Source organism: Chiroxiphia lanceolata, chromosome 5 (genome assembly GCF_009829145.1).
Source record: "Chiroxiphia lanceolata isolate bChiLan1 chromosome 5, bChiLan1.pri, whole genome shotgun sequence".
Lineage (NCBI taxonomy): Eukaryota > Metazoa > Chordata > Aves > Passeriformes > Pipridae > Chiroxiphia > Chiroxiphia lanceolata.
In genome coordinates this window covers 74,883,109-74,899,688 of record NC_045641.1, presented here as the reverse complement: position 1 = coordinate 74,899,688, position 16,580 = coordinate 74,883,109, and the positions used below count along the sequence as shown (strand labels likewise).

The 16,580-nt window shown below is 43.5% G+C and overlaps 1 protein-coding gene across 5 annotated transcripts in view; it reads right to left on the bottom strand.

Annotated features, from left to right (window-relative positions):
- FBLN1 (fibulin 1) overlaps positions 1-16,580 on the bottom strand; it is a 61,539-nt gene that overhangs the window by 42,856 nt on the left and 2,103 nt on the right. For 3 of the 5 annotated variants that reach the window (XM_032689401.1, XM_032689402.1, XM_032689399.1), the window contains exon 2: positions 5,490-5,589. In XM_032689401.1, the coding sequence (XP_032545292.1) occupies positions 5,490-5,589 (100 nt within the window). Of the gene's footprint in view, positions 1-5,489; positions 5,590-6,908; positions 6,951-7,946; positions 7,991-16,580 lie in introns of those variants that run through there. The other 2 variants (XM_032689403.1, XM_032689400.1) reach the window with 2 other exon arrangements.

Here is a 16,580-nt window from a genome sequence, read left to right as displayed (position 1 = left end):
GGAAAGAGGTTCCTGTGGGAGCACAGTTACATCACCAAGATGTCCTCTGGCACCAGCAGGTACAGCGTGTGGGACAAAGATCAGAGCATTGCTCTGGGGGACAACTGGAGGTGATGGGGAGAAATGAAGATACCAAGGGAAGTCCCAGGGAAAAACAGTGTATTGTAACAAAGGGGCAAAGAAAGACAAGGGAAAGAAGAATATTACAGGGCAGGGAGATGTGCAGAGGAAACAGGATAAAAGTGTACAGGAAACTCAGCTTTGTTAGTTCCACTGCTCATAAAATCATTCCATTTTATAATAAATTGGAAACTCCTTCCTGTGGGAAAAAAATCTGCATGAGGAGGCTTTAAAGCCCTCCAGTCCTGTTGCTACTGCCCCCTGAATGCAGAGCCCAGTGAAGGTCTCTCTCCACTCTGATTTTATGGGTAACTCTGCTTTGTTAGGTAGCTTTGTGGGTGAGGCTTTTCCACCGTCACCTTCTGTTACAGACACTGGGAAACAGAGAAAAAAATAAACAGTAACAAATCAGATTACACACAGAAGGATGCAAACATATCCATGTGTTTTGTGGTAACCCGATTTCTCTAAGAATAACTGTTACCTGAGTGGCTACGGGGAAATTATCCCAAATACAATCCAAGCTTATGGATTCTATTTGTAGTACAGCAGGGGCACCTAAAAGGCATGACCTGGTATGTTAGAGCTCTGTAAGAGAAACCCCCTACAAATGCACTATTATATCCATCTTATACGTCTTACAGACCAACAACACTGAACACATTCTCTTTGCTAGTAAGAGCATTTACCCTTTTTCCCCCTCTCAACTCTAGTTGTTTGAACTCAGATTATGCATCTCTGCACAGGGATGAGGTTGTCAAGCTACACTCCCCGAGATTCCCAATTGCTATTTATGGGATTGCACACAGGTCCCTTCCAACCCAAACCATTCTGTGATTCCACGATTCCGTGATCAGTAATGGTCCGACTGTGCAGTTCTCACTTGGACAAAAACTGCTCTGGGATTTCAATGCATAGGAACAAAACCCAGGATAAATTCATGAACAAATCATTCAAAAATAGACTCTAAAGTCACAGCAAGAAATTAGGCCCAGGACAGTAACTTTATTTGGCAGGATATTTGAAGGTTTTGATATTTGATTCGGTTCCAGTTTGGAAGAATATGTAGCTTTTTTGTTGCTGAAATTCCCTCTGAAGCAGAATTTCCATTCCCTGCCCAGCTCTGGGGTGGTCTGACTGTCAGGGCTTTGGAAGCCTCTAAAACCTGAACTTCAGGCCCAAGAGTGTGGGAGCTGAGACTTTCCAGCTCCCTTAGCCCTGCAGGTTCTGTTGAGGAGAGATGTTAGCCCCAGACAAGCAAACAAACAAACAACAGCCTTTCCGGAGATCTGCTGGATTCCCAGGGTGCCTCTCTGTTTTCAAACACAAGCCATCTCTTTGAAATCCCTGACAAATTGGCAATTTCAACCAAAACAAGAAAGTTTCTTACAATGTTTCCCACAGCTGTATTCATAAGTCATGTGGCCCACCCCAACTGTAATAAGGAATTAAGCATCAATTGAATAATAGATTAAAATACCATTTGTTCCATTCTCAGAACAACAACAATAAAATCACACTTCATTGGACAGCTTACATGATTGGCCTTTAAAAACACAGAAAGCAGAGCAGCACTTTCCTGTGAATTCAGTTTTTTTTTAATTATTCCTAATATTCAAAAAAAGCCAAAGGCTGCTTTTTCCTTATCTGCTTGAGTTAAAACAGTGCAACAGAACTTCCCTGAAAATACACAGGTATTCACAATATGGCTGAAATCTTAAAACACTAAATATTGAATCTCTAGGAGCATGAGGCTTCATAGGTGACACTCACTCAGGATATTTCAGGCAAAATTGTGCATCTCTGAAAGATGAGTTTTATTCATGGCTTACTAGTGAACAGACATCACTCACACACTTCAAAAATCCTTATTCTCTGTATCAGGTGTTGATCTAAAATTAAAGTTATTTTATCTCTAGATACTTTGATTAAAAATCAAATTAAGAAATCATGTTTTATATTCTCATTTTACTTTTGGTTAAAATTTAACCAATGTTACTGATTTTCATGGAGTTAATTTCCAGATGAAAATCTACATGCCCATTTACCTCCACAATCTTTTCACATTTATTGTTCTCCTTCCCAGAGGGAGCACTCCTAAACTATTACAGATTTCATAGTCACCTATTTTTTTCTTTCACTCTTTTTTTCCATAAAAGCATTGAAATTTTACTTTGCTCTGAAAACAATGTCTTCCTTGTCAATCTCATTTCATTATGCTCTGCCTGCCTCCTACTTACTTCAGGCTATGTCAGTGCTATTCGTGTGCACACTGGAAGGTCTTGGACAAAATATTGAAACTGAAAAGAATGATTTTGCGAAAAACAAGCTGGGTCTTCCACCCTTAGATTCCTCAGTCTGCATTCCTGCAACACTAATTATAAATAATGTTATTCCCTGTGTAACTCCAAGAAGACTTTACACAGTGTCAAAGGCATGCAATTCCCATATGGAGATAGGCTGTTTCTGGCACGGGAATCAAGTTCACTTGCTAAGAGCTCTGGGCAGGGAAAACTCCTCAGTTTGAAAGGAAGAAGATTTATGGGGCAGGTTGAGTTCCAGAATGAAGTGGCAGCTCTTTCCAGCTGCTGTGAGTTTAACCACGCCACGAGAAAATGAATGAATGGGCAAAGAGCTGCTCCTCTGACAGCCAGGATGTTACTCATTAAAACTCCACACTCGCATTTACTGAGTCACGGAGACAAAAACACTGTCACTGCCCAGAGTGATAACACCAAGGGATACACTCATATCTGGGGCAAGAAACTGCAGTAGGAGATGGCAGAGTCTTGAACCCAGAGTGCTGTTTCATCTTGAACACTGTGGTGTAACAGGGACCAGGTGGATCTCGGAGCTCATGTGCACTTCAGGCAGTCTGGCTCACCTTGTGTAGGACAGGACAGTGACTGTGTCTGCAGTGTGAACTGGGACAGGACAGGGAGCATGTCTGCAGTGTGAACTGGGACAGGACAGGGAGCATGTCTGCAGTGTGAACTGGGACAGGACAGGGACCATGTCTGCAGTGTGAACTGCACCACCCTCAGCAAGGGACACTCACGCAGCTAGCAAGTCCCTCAGGAACAACAGGAGGCTTTGGGGGAAAGGATCCTAAAGAGATGCTGGAACCCAGACCTGTCACCCTGTTTCTGGGGCACACAGCAGGTACCAAAACGATGGTGCTTGAGAGGAAAGCCTTCCTTCCTTCACTGAGGAAGGAATTCTCCCCTGTGAGGGTCGGGAGGCCCTGGCACAGCTTGCCCAGAGCAGCTGTGGCTGCCCCATCCGTGGAAGTGGCCAGGTTGGACAGGGCTTGGAGCAACCTGGGCTAGCAGAAGGTGTCCCTGCCTGTGACAGGGGTGGAATGAGATGAGCTTTAAGGTCCCTTCCAACCGAACCATTCTGGGATTCTATGATTTCTACGGATGTGTTTTAAATGGTTGGGAAAAGGTCAAGGTGGTGCAATTCTAACTCAGTAAGACAGCTGGCAAGCAGTGGGCTTGCTGTGAGGGAAGGACTGAATCTGAGACACCACTGAGTTACAACTGTTCTAAGCACAAGACTCAAAACCGGCAGGTACATTCTTGTGAGGGATGTCAGAGAAGGCACTCACATCGGACCTGTCCTGTTAGACAGCCTTGGCACAGTAACCACACTAAATCCCTCACATTGCAGGAACTGTATCCAACCTGCTCCCTTCCCTATGTGTTGTCCCCTCACATTCGGCTCTGAGCCTCACAAACCGAAGCTGAGACACACGGGGTGAACAGCTCCCCCCTGGATTTGCACCACACTTTCCTGGAGCCCTCAGAGCCAGATGGTCAACACTGAGCTGCACTGGAGGTCAAAGGATCCCAGCCGGGGTTTAAACAACCACAGAAACTCTGACACCTGCCCCCAGCAGCTCCCACTGCTGCAGGTGTCTAAACAGTCACACTGGCACCTGCCCAGACCTCGGCAAACACAAGGAACCGGGACTGTTCCCATCTCTGTGCAGCAGGAATAAATCACCGAGGGAATCGTGCTCCCTCAGGGCTCTCTCTGGCTCCAGTTACACCAGCAATTAGGAATAGAATTTGGCCCTTACTTTTGTGTCTGAAATGCCATCATAAGGTGCAAGTGGCATCCTAAAGTGATTTTTCTGTACCTCTCAGATCTGTGCCAGCTTGCAATCCTAACTGGAGTAAAATAGTACTGCCGTTATAGAAAGCACCCCAAGGTGCCAATTTATCTCATTTTTAGAGTGAAGCCCAGCTTCTGGAGGAGCTACGTTTTTTTCTTGTGCAGCCATGAATAAATGCAACTGAACCACATTTATCAGCTTCAGGTTTTGTCAGTAATGGTTCATATCTCTCACAGAATATGTGCCTTTTATTTTACTATTATAATTTTCTTAATTACACCTCAGTTGTGCACAGAAGCTAGAAGAAGCATTTAGTAAGCTTTTTTCCAACTCCAATGAAGTCCTAGGGAGTCTCTAAAATGAAAATCTTTAGAAGAATAAACTGAATTCACAGCAGAACAGCAACTCACATTAATCAAATGATCATTAAATCATCAAGATTCTCTCTCCCAGATTGTTCAATAAACTTGTTTTCCTGTTTTTCCTGCCTCTGTTTTGTCTGTAACTCTTATAACCCTTCAAGTATTTCCTAAATTGGCACTTCAGTCCTATCTGTCAATTCTTCTGCGTAAGAGACTGCTTTCAATGCCAGTGTAAATGCAGAAGTCAGAAAACATGGACAGACTTGCCTGGAAGACACATTCTTTCCATAATAAAGATCAATCCAACACTTCTACAATTACTAAGATTAAATCACTTTTCAATCCATTTGAACAAAGGGAAGAAGAGCATTTTAAATACAAAGTTCTCTGTGAAGCTGCCCCTCCAACCACCAATCACAAACTGTGAGCTCCACTAATTAAGTGTAACAAGTGCATGTAACAGCAAAAATAGCACAAACTATCACTGATATAAAAAAACAGGAATGACACAACCATATGAGAGATGCAGTAGAACCAAAATCTTACTGTGCAAGTGATTTTAACATTTAACTTCCTTATTTCATTTGGTAGATTATCAAATAGAAATTAGTATCTTATCAACTGTCAACTGGCAACCTGTGCCAGGGCCTCACCACCCTCACAGGGAAGAATTCCTTCCCAATATTCAACCCAAATTTCCCCTTTCAGTTTGAACCCACTGTGAACCCATGAACCCATTGAAATGTGCCCCATTTGAAAAGGAACACAGGAAGGACTGTCAAGAGAACATGTTGTTACACAGAGTGCTGTCTGTTTTCAGATGGAACTGAAACATGGAAACATGAAGATGTAAACTGTATTTGAGTATATTACACATAACTACTCACCTGCATTCTCTGGACTCGGATATCAGTGGCAGAGAAGCACACATTCTGTTTTTGTTTGCCCATTCAACACCCTTGTCACAGCATTCTTCCACTGACAGCTCTGCAGAAAGAAAGAAAACCACAACAGTCTATTTAATACAACCTTGCATCTGCCAATTAAAAACCCCCAAGCAAACACAAGTAAGTGAGTTTGACCCCCCTCAAGAACAGGGCACCCAAACCCAAGGTAGACATGGCCAAACAAGGCTCCTGGCAGCACCTTGCAATAAGCCCAATGCTGAGGGTTTGCCTTCCTGGGGGAAGCAAACTGCAGCTTCCCTTAACCTTCCACACAAGGACACAGCCTGGGCACTGGTACTCTGGCAGAAAACAGCTCAGAACATTCCTGCACAACTACAGGATCTGTTGGATTGCAATCCATTACTATCAAATGTGGCAGCAGCAATAAGCAACCTTTTAAAACCCTGACGAATGCAGGATAAATCAAACAAGTGATATCAGAAACACCTGAATCTCATTAGAAGTAAATTTGTGAAACTGGTTTCACCTGAGGTAATTATGCAAGTAATCTGTTTTACTCAAAAATATACCTGTAAATGCCAAAGTATTGTAGAGAGGGACAAAAAAGTATATGGTATTTTGATCACTTAACATAGGACAGAAAAATTAATCCAGGTACCAACTTATACCAAAGCTGAACCTAAGGGGAAAAGCACATTGAAGACAATTATTTCTGTAGAGTGTATTCTTGCAAGTCTTTAATTTAATAAAACTGAATACTGTAAATGAACTGACAAGCACTACAGGTTTGCTTCATATTCCAAGTGCAAAAGTTCAGTGCACAGCAGGTGTATAAGAACTTGGAATAAAACAGGAGTCACATTTTCCTATTAATTATCTTGTAGTCTGAACACCAAACAGCTCCCTGTGTAACAAATACACAATGTGTGTAAAGAACCCCTCTGATTATCCAGAGGGACAGCTTTCTAATGGTTTCTCTGTGTTTCATAAGTGTTTTGGCTGATGGCCCTGCCAGGCCGCTCCCGGGAGCGCTGAGGGAGTGAGGGATGACACGGCCGGGCCACGCCCGGGTACCTCAGAGAGCTCACGGGGAACCAGAGAAGCTCCTGAAGAATGGGAGACAACAAAGGTCTCCCTGACTTCAAGGACAAGAGAGAATACCTGGGAAACTACAGGCTGGTCAACCTCTTATAGAATCATTAGTGTTGGAACAGCCCTCCCAGCCCATCAAGTCCCCCCTGTGCCCAATGCCCACCTTGTCCCCCAGCCCAGAGCACTCAGTGCCACGGCCAGGCCTTCCTGGGACACCTCCAGGGCTGGGCACTCCAAACCTCCCTGAGCAGCCCCTTCCAGTGCCTGACCACCCTTTCCAGGGAGAAATTCCTCCTGATGTCCAACCTGATCTCCCCTGGCACAGCTTGAGGCCGTTCCCTCTCATCCTGTCCCTTGTTCCCTGGGAGCAGAGCCCGACCCCCCCCCTCCTGTCAGGGGTTTGGAGGTCCTTGCCCAAATTACCCATCAAGCTGGTGGCAGAACAGGGAGTGCACACCAGGTCATTCCCCTGCCTCCTGTGATTGTCTCATCCTTAGTTTTGGTCCAAGCACATCCAAAGGGAGCACATTGCAGCAGGCAGCCACATCATATTCCAGACTCTCCATCCTCACAAACGACTTCCTGCAGAGTCTCCTAAGGACAAACACCTGTCTCCTCTGGCTCTCCCTACACCAGTTAGGAAGCCATCCTTCCCAGGTGCTCCTGATGTGTGGGGGTTCCAGTCCCCTCCCATCTGTCCACATACTCACCTCCCAAGTAGTTCCAGTTATCAAAATAAGTGGAAATAATTCAACTGTTCATGATCACACTAACTTTGACACATGTCAGAGTTTGCTCAGCTGGCAGGTGTTCAGATGTGGGGAAGGAAAAAGCAGCTGAAAGTAAGAAGAGAAGGTAATTTCCTCCAGTAACTCAGGGTTTTTCTGCAGGGAACAACTTGTAATCTCAATTTAGTGATTATAATCCAAGGATTCAAAGCAAAAAGGAAAAGGTTAAATGAGATTTTAAGATGCATCAGTCATCTTGAGGTAGGTACTCTTTTGTACAGTCAATTGTACAGGGCAAAACTCTGGAGTCCTGCACAGAATTCTGGCTTTAAGAAAGATTACATCAAAGTAGAAAATGAGTAAAGAAAGATCAGGAGGATGGTCAGGGGAACCAAAGCCCTGCTATATGAGGAGAAACTGGGAGAAACAGACCAACCTGTGAAAGGATGTGGTTCCTGTCAACAAATACAACAGCAGTAAACAATCTGAATCATGCGATCCAGAAAAACAAAGGGTTTAGTAAGAAAACCATTAAATGGAATTACATTAAGTGTTAGTTTATAACAGAGTTCTGTACTCTGTGACCCAGGTCACCCTTCTACTCTTACTTACATACCCAAAGTACTGGTCAAAATTCTGTCATTACTAAGTCAAGGCAGTATTTCTCCTGAATCCCTCAGTGTGTCCAGAATCCATGCCAGTGTCTGAAAGCTAAATGCAGTTTACAAAGCTACAGAGAAAATCAGTCTGGTAAACAACCATCTGCCCATGGTGAAAGCCACGCATTTGTGTCTGAGCTCTTCTCTGGGAATAGGGACCCTGTCTGGGGCTCTCTGGCTGACAAACATCATATGCATCAAATTTCATACAATGGGTTGCAAATAACCATGTTTTTAGTGCTGCTGTCTGCAATCAATCTTAACTGTGTTGAAAAATGATACACATTTAACTGCAGTGCAGAGCTGGCTGCAGGTTTTTCCAAGGCTTTGTAAAAAATGGTCTTTGGCCAAGTTCCTCCCCAGAAGGACAATCCCTGGCTCTGGACACCAGTTCTTCTCTCCAAGCTCTGGCAACACACCTCTACTCCAGTGAAATAACTCAAGAATTCAAAGCAGGCCAAGCTAAGCAAGCTTGTCTGTAGGAGAGCATCCAGGCAAAGGAGATCACGGAGAGTTTGCTGAAGGAGAACTGTGGTCCAGGCTCATTGTTTTGGTGACATCACAATTCATATCCTCCAAAGGTCCTGCCAAAAATCTCCTGAGAATAGAGGGAAGTGAAAAACAAGCAGTAAAAAAGGACTCCACCCTTAAGTCCATTCTTCTAAAACATAACAATTAAACAGTGAAAAACATTTTCTCTTGGCTTTGCAGTTGCTCTAAAAACTGCAATTCATGGGCAAATCCTTACCCTTTCAAATCTCAGAAAGTGTGTGAACCAGAAGTGATTCTGACCATCTGGGCACTCAGGGTTGTTAATGAGTATTTAGGAACAGGACCCTTATCCTCTCCTGGCTGCATTCTTCCAGCGTTGTGGACCCCACTGCACACATGTGCATATTCATGTCGCTCCCAGTTGGAAACCTTTGGGCAAGCAGTTCATCCTGGGGCACCTGTGCCTCCTTACACCCTCTTCAGGGGACCAGCAGCACAGGGGAGCTACAGACTGCTCCTTCAGGGTGTGCAAAGGATGGGGCAGTGGCAGGCAGATGGTAGAACTGCTCTGATTACGACATCTCACTTTCTGAACAGAAAATAATGGCTGTTTTTCCCCTGGCTGTGACCCTGTGTCTCAGTGCAGCTGATGGCTCGTGGCACCCCTCACAGCTGGAGCAGGAGTGACTGGTCTGCTCTTTTGAACCTGGTGCTCCTTCAAGGATTCTGCCAAGTGCACAACAAGTTTCATGCAAATCAGCCAGAGAACTCCAGGCATCGGAGAGAGAAAGCCCTTCTGGGAAAGGCTGGGGACACTGTGCTCAGCTGCAATGTGCCCTTTTATTTGGAGGGAGAAACCTGACAGGGAAGTTGTGAATTCCTGTTGTGCAGGAATACAGTGGCTGGTCCGTTTTGTAATTTTGAGAAGCACTTGCTCAGCTTTCTGGTTCCACAAGACAGAAAAGCATGATAACCCAGAGTTCTGGTTAGATGGCAGCATGTTGACTTCCTTTTCTAGATACGCTAATTTTGCATGCTAAAAGACTAGTTGAGAAAACCCAAGTTTATTTTGGATAAAATCCAACACAGCTTTATCACTACTTAGTCCCTTTACCAAAGCATGTGCAGCAGGGCATCCAAAAGAACTCAGGCTGTGTTGTGTGGTGACAGTGAGGATGCCTGTCCTGATGGGAGTGTGGTGGTGCGTGTTGGATTCCCAGGGAGACTTCAGGAGTCTCGGGAAGAGGACAGCAGAATCACAGCTGGAACTCAGCTCTCTAATTTCACAAAAGCTGTCGTGAAGAAAAGCTATCAGATAAGGCATGATTAAGGCCACAACTATTCAAACATTTTGTGTGCATGATGCATTCATGGGCTGGCTCTGAACTATGCACACAGGCACGATGTGTAAGAGCATATGGTTGTTTTAAAAAAAGGTAGTTTGCTAATCTTAACAGGATTGCCATACTGCGTGGGAGTTCAAAGCAAGAAATGTGGTTAATATCTGCATAACCTTAGACTTCTATGATGTAATAATTGCTTATTCAGCTGCTGCAGTGAATATTTTCTGCAAAAGGAAGATAAGCTTAAGAATGTTACCCAAAAGCATGATTCCTGGAATGAGAAATCCTGAATTGCTTCTGGGAACTGTGCAAAAAATAAGCAGAATTAAAAAGGACTGGATAAATTTCATGGCAGTAGCATTCCAGTTAGATGAAAAAGGGACAGATTTTTTAGGTAACGATCTACAGTAGCAGCTGTTCTTTACAGTTGCCCCTGATGGAAAGGTCTGTGCACAGTCCAGGACTGTGATAGCTGTTCATTACTCAGTGCTGATCCATGGAACAGTGGATCAGTCTGAAGCTGGTACCAAACCAGAGCTACACCTGGGCCTAGATGGGCTCACCAAGGTAGTGCCAGGAAAGTTTGCCAGTTCTTCAGGGCAGTCACTGATGTGACCCTCACACCCATCAGCTTCCCAGCCCACATAACCAGCTGTGGCTGGGTACGGTGCTGGAACTGAGTCCGGGTCAAGGGGTCAAAGTCACTCCTCCTTATTGAGGTGTTTTCATTCTTCTGAGCACATTGATCAATTCAGTTTGTAAGATGTGGTTCAGAGCTTGTCCTTTGCTGAGTTCCCTCTGTCAGAGGCTCAGCACTGTGGAATGTGAAGAAATAGGACGTGATTCTCACTCCTCAGCAGCCGAGGATCCAGGCAGCAGATGGACTCTGTGAGAGCTCAGCATCAGTCCAACACGTTTCACCAACAGTGTGTCAGCCAGAACTTTGGGAGCTCATGATTACAACACACATGCATTGGTTTAGGTTTCCAGTAAGAAAACCACTTGCAACATTCCCTGTGTACCTTTTTGATAAAACCTTTCCTGTCCTGTCATGAAAACTGTCTCACTAGTGATGCTCGTCCATCTGACTGCCAGCTGAAAAAAGCCCAAGCCTCATTCCGGGATTTGTCAAAATGACAAACGGGCCATCCATAATATTCACAGTCACATCCTTTGTCTTCCAGCCTCCCTTTACATCTGTACTCTCATAAAACCACAGCAACTGCACATCCCTTTGGCCAAGGCTCCACTTTGCTCGAGGTTCAGGGCAGTGTGGTCTTGGCCTGATCTGCAGCACCAAATCAATCATTTCTTGAACAATGACACCTGGCTAATATTAGATGGAAAAGTCAGCAGCTTTTGTAGCAGGGATAGCAGTCAAGTGCTGGCAGCTGGGATTTGTAGTCTTGATTTTCTGGCTGTTCTTACAACAAGCTGTGGAAATGCTGTCTCTGGCAATGCAAACACACTCTGGCTGGCCACTTAAGGCATCACATAGACCCAGAGACATGTTTAGACAAGAGGAAAGCCAGCTGACTTCAAAGATCCAACTGCTGATAGACTGACATGATAAATCCAGCTTTGCTGCATCTTGATCTTGTATGTAAACCCAGGGATTAGGCACATAGGGTAGGGAAAAGGGTGAAGGAGACCTGAAAAAATGGAAGACAAAGACGTACAACAGAAAATCTGGCCTCATGATTCCCCAAAATAAATAGTTTGAGCTGGAAGTAAAGGAGTAATGCAGGATGGCATTGCCATTGTTCATCTGAGATGATTATTCATCTGGGATGATTAGAGTATGTGCTGGATCTCTTGGGACTGGAGTTGGAATGAAGATGCCCCTCTTCCATTTTGTATGCAGGGAAAGAAGTAAAGTGAATAGGAGTCCCTCTTTTTCTGCAGAGACTTGTTGGTTCACCTCAAGGCTGTTCACCAGATGTGCCAATGCAGTGATGGGGTATGAGGAGCAGACACAGCTGAGCTGTGGCACCAGTGTCCTTTGGACAATAAGGTGTTCTTAGTCCTTCCACTCCATTGTTCTCTACAGGTTCTCTTTAAAACTGTAACAGCTTGAACTTGTTAACAAATGCATGAAACTTGGAGCCAGGATGCCTCTCCCTTGACACCCAGAGCAGCACAGGCTGCTGTCTCCAGGGGATGTGTTGTAGGCTGCCAGGCTGTGTTCCTCACCAGCTGTCCCTCTCCTCTACTGCTCTAGTCCACTGCTTGCCCTCAGAGAGGGCCTACGACAAAGGGCTTCTCTCTTCCAAGTGGGGAGGCAATTTTGGAGCTCTATGGACTGACAGACAATACCTCAATTTGTGTGCTGCTAAGAAACAGGACGTTATCTCCAAACAGCCTTAAAGGGTTTGAACCTTTCCTTTCAGAATCAGTCTCAGGGGGATTGTCTCAGGACAGCTGAAATCACTGAAAAACCCAGTTAGCACAGCAAGTAAAGCAGCAGCACCCTAAAGGAAATGCCTGGTATGTTACTGTGTTTTGTGGTGGGTTTGAAAACAGCCAACATTTTACTGGAAATTTTCTTAGGTCTGGAGAACACTCATTTATGGGGAATGTGGCTCTGGTAGCACCAGCAGTGGCCATCACACAATTAGGGGGATTTTTCAGATAGAGCCAAACCTCATTTTATGAGATATCTGTTTGCAGTTTATAAAAGAAGTCCTTGAAATCTTCCATGGCAATAGCTGGTGCTGAGGTCGCTGCTCTGGCTGGTGCTAAGGTCAGGCCTGAGGGAGGCAAAGCTATGCTGCAACACCCCTTATGTTCTCTAGCAGGGAAAGCAAGTGGTTTTGTGTGGGTTTTTTATTTTGTCTCAGGTCTAATAAAAAATTCTTTCAAAAAAGTAGATAACTGGCTACTACAAATTAGAAAAGACAGCTCCATCTCTGGCAGGAATAAGGTATCTCATATATATATATATTTATATTTATAGATGTATGTGTGTGTATACCTATATAACTGTCACAAAGGATAGGGAAGTAGGAGCCCTCAAAAGGTTATCTTGTCCCACTCACTGCTTTCAGGCAGAACTGATAAAATTAAGTCAGTTGTAGGCAGAGTTCTATTTAGTTGTTCAAAACAATATCAAGTGAGCCTGACTCCTGAACCTGTCTAGGCAACGTTCCTCAACATTTTGTGCATTCAGCAATGACAGAAAATGTTTAATAATATATTGCCTCCCTGTCCTCTCCAAAAGCCTATTCCAATTCCTTCTTTTCCCACTACCTCCTATCCCCAGGCTCTTACACCAGCCTGCTGTGCACCTGAAAACTGCTGCTTCACGTGATGTCTTTGCTGGGAACAAATTCCTTTCCACTTTTTCATCCTTCTGGATAGGTTATTTTTTGGGCTTCCAGCAGGAGGCTAAAGACCAAAGATATTAAGACTGGAAGAATGAAGACTGTTCTGAAGATTTCTGGAGGACATGAAACTATTGAGAGAATTGGAGTCCATTGAGTCACTGCTGTTTGAACAGCTCAGTGCATGTGAGGGCTGTGCCAGGCTTTACACACCCCAAAGAACATGGAAACAGAGGGTGCTTTCACAGCTCCAGGGGACACAGGTGGCCTAAAGAACCCAGACCCACCAAGATGACATGGAAGAATGTACAATAAAGACTAATGACTGGAAGAACAACAACTGCTCTTCCCAACATGCTAAACTTTATCCTTCACCCCTCCCTGTGTGAGAATATCATGCAAATAATGAAATTACTTCACAGGGTGTTGATAGAAAAAGTGCCACTTCAGGCTTTCTCATTTAAGAACAAATTTTAATCTTCTCCTGATTTCTCATTTCAAATCTTGGGGGAAAAAAAAAAAAAGAAGTGTGATTAGAAAGTTTTATATAAGGTGTCACACTTAACTCACTGCTAGTCCTGTTTATTTGTGTCAAGGCCATGACTCAAAATGTTCTGCAGTCAACAACAGTCTTTAGATAGACCTTACAGAGCTTTGGATTGAGTCCAAGTATATGTATATATTCAAATTAAAGCTGAAATAGGAATGAGAATATGACAGAGCAGCATGTCTCAGAATATGAAACATACATGCTCAAGCACTCCTGTATTTTCTTATGTAAAAGGGTTACAGGAAAAATATTTTCACACTGGGATTTCTCTCTTTTCATCTGACCAAAAAATTAGTAAGAATAACCATGCTTTTATATACTGCTAAGGTGAAACGGATCTACTCTGCAGGTAGCATATTTATTGGGGAATATAAAACCAAAGATAGACAATGATGAAAGATTCTGATATTCTACCACTGCTGTATTTGAAGAATAGTCTGGAAACACTAAGCAGATGGGATAAAATTTATAGCACAATGGGTTGAGGTTCAAGTATGGAAGGAACCACAGACTTTACAGAGCAGGGAGAAAATAAAGATCCCTTTTTTTTGCACATAGTTATGTAGCAATGCTTTGGGGAAGGTTTCCTTTGGAGAAAACATCATTAGTACTCTTATAGGAGATTTTCCTCATTACAATTATCTGTACTGAGTGTGAATATCTAGTTCTCCCAGGTTCTCTGCCTAGGCATTGATATTTGAAGTCCTCAGTACCTGAAATTCAGTCACTGACAAGAGCAAAGCTGGAAGACTGCAGCATTTCCAGTGGATGTAGCATTTGCACAGCACATCCTTCCAGTGCTTAGTGAATCCCTGGAAACGCCCACAAAGCTGGAATATACCAGACCAAGTGTTTCTATGTCTATACACTTACTTCAGCATTGATATAAAAGATGGTTTTAGGTACTGCTTTCTTTATTACTAAGTTTAAGGTCTCAAACCCCGTTTTGACAGGACTCAAAACCAAACCCTTTGGTGGGGAACATATTTGCACCCTTGTGCAGCACAGGGTGTCTGCAGTGTTACTATAACCCAGAAATCAATGCACATCCTCTGCCTGTGTGCTAAGCACCCAAACCTCCACCAGCTTTCTTTGAATGAAAATCTTCCATTAATCTGATTACCTGAAAAGAATTTGAACGAAAATCCCTGAGAATCTAGAAATTTAGTTTCTTCTTAAGATCCAGCAACACGTACTTCAAACCCAAAAGGCAATTTCTCAACTCTTCTAAGTCTAACATAGGTTATAGTAGGTACAGAGCAGAGCCAAAGTACTCCTGAGTGCTGAGGGAAAATAGAAGTGTTACTTGTTTTAAAAAGTGATGGCAAGAAGCTTCCTGAACTGCCTGAGCCAAAGATCTGTGGTATATTCAGGAGAGCACGGGCCTGGGAGATGCTTTAGAGCAGTTGTGTCCTGTTGATCAGAGAAAACTTTCAACACAACTTGTGCTGAACTGTCCCTGTGCCTCACCAAAGGTGGTCTCAGCAGGACAAGAGTCCTCCCCAAGCCTGCTGAAGAGGCAGGGGACTGTCACAACTGTCCCCTCACTGCACACCCCCTGTCACTGTAAACCACCCACTGTATCACTGCTGTAGGGACTGCTCCACTACTCCTTCTCCACGGGCCTGACATTATTCTGGGCATTTCTAAGCTCGTTTTTACTCACAAAATATTACAGCCAGTAATTCCTGACATTCTCCTAGGGCTCTTCACTGATCTGTACTGGCCCTTTCTCTCCTTTGTGCTTTTTGTGACCTTGTCCTCTGTTTTCCCTCTTGCTCCTGACAGCTCCTTCGTGGACTTCTTAATGGACACTCTTTCTGTTCTTTCTCACCCTGCAATCTTCTCAGTCTTCTGCCTCCACTTCTACATCTTATCTTGGAGTAATGTTATCCACCCTTCCAGTTTAATTGTGCGTGATGACTTAGCTATTAAAATCCCACTTCTGGCTTCCTCCTTCCATCAAATCTAGACATAAATACATGTGCCTGACATCTCCCGAGTGCTTTACAGCAGCTTTTACCTGTACTGGCTAAAATGACCTGCTTACTTTGTTCTTTCTTAACTTTATTCATTTTCTTTGCTCCATGTCACTGTCAACCCTCACTTTCTGATACATTTTCACAAAAGCTTTTGTTCATTTATCTCTTTCATACTAACCCACTCTGTGTTACCATTAAAATTCTTGCCTGTTGTTTTATTTGGATTTTTCAGCTGTCTCTTTCTTGACCTTTTCTGTCTCACCCCCTTTCATTCTCTACAGTTATTTTACTACATCTGGTAAATCCAGATTCTCTGCTTACTGAATTCATTTTGCCAGCTACTTCTTTAGAACTCTCAAAACCAAAGTCAAGTCTTTCATGGTCCCAGGTAATTCTATTTCTGTCAAGCTCCAGAGGGCTAAAGCCCATCTTTCATTTCAGAAAATGTTACTAGAAATATTGGAACAAGTTGGTCTTAACACAAGTTTGTTTTGAAAACACATGTGAAGTTGATAAGAAACTTGCAAAATGGGCTAAAGTCCAACAAAACAAAACAAAAAACCCTTAAAAATGCATTGCCCTGCTATCAGATAATGCCTGAAATCTGACAGAGCAGTATAAATATACTAAAGTAACTTGATAAGCTGGTTTATGGGGGTTTCTCTTGGATTTCACTAACGTGTCTGCTTTCAATTACACAGATGAAAAACAAGAGCTTAACATCTTGCTCTTCCCCGTTTGCAATAAAATGCCGTGTCTGAAAATGGACCATTAAAACAAAACCCAACTAAAAACTAACTTAGAGGTAGCACTCATATTTTAAAACTTGTAGTATGTGATTTTTGGGGCAGGTTTTATCTATGATAGAAGGCAAGAAAGCACAGATTTTTTTATGTGTCCA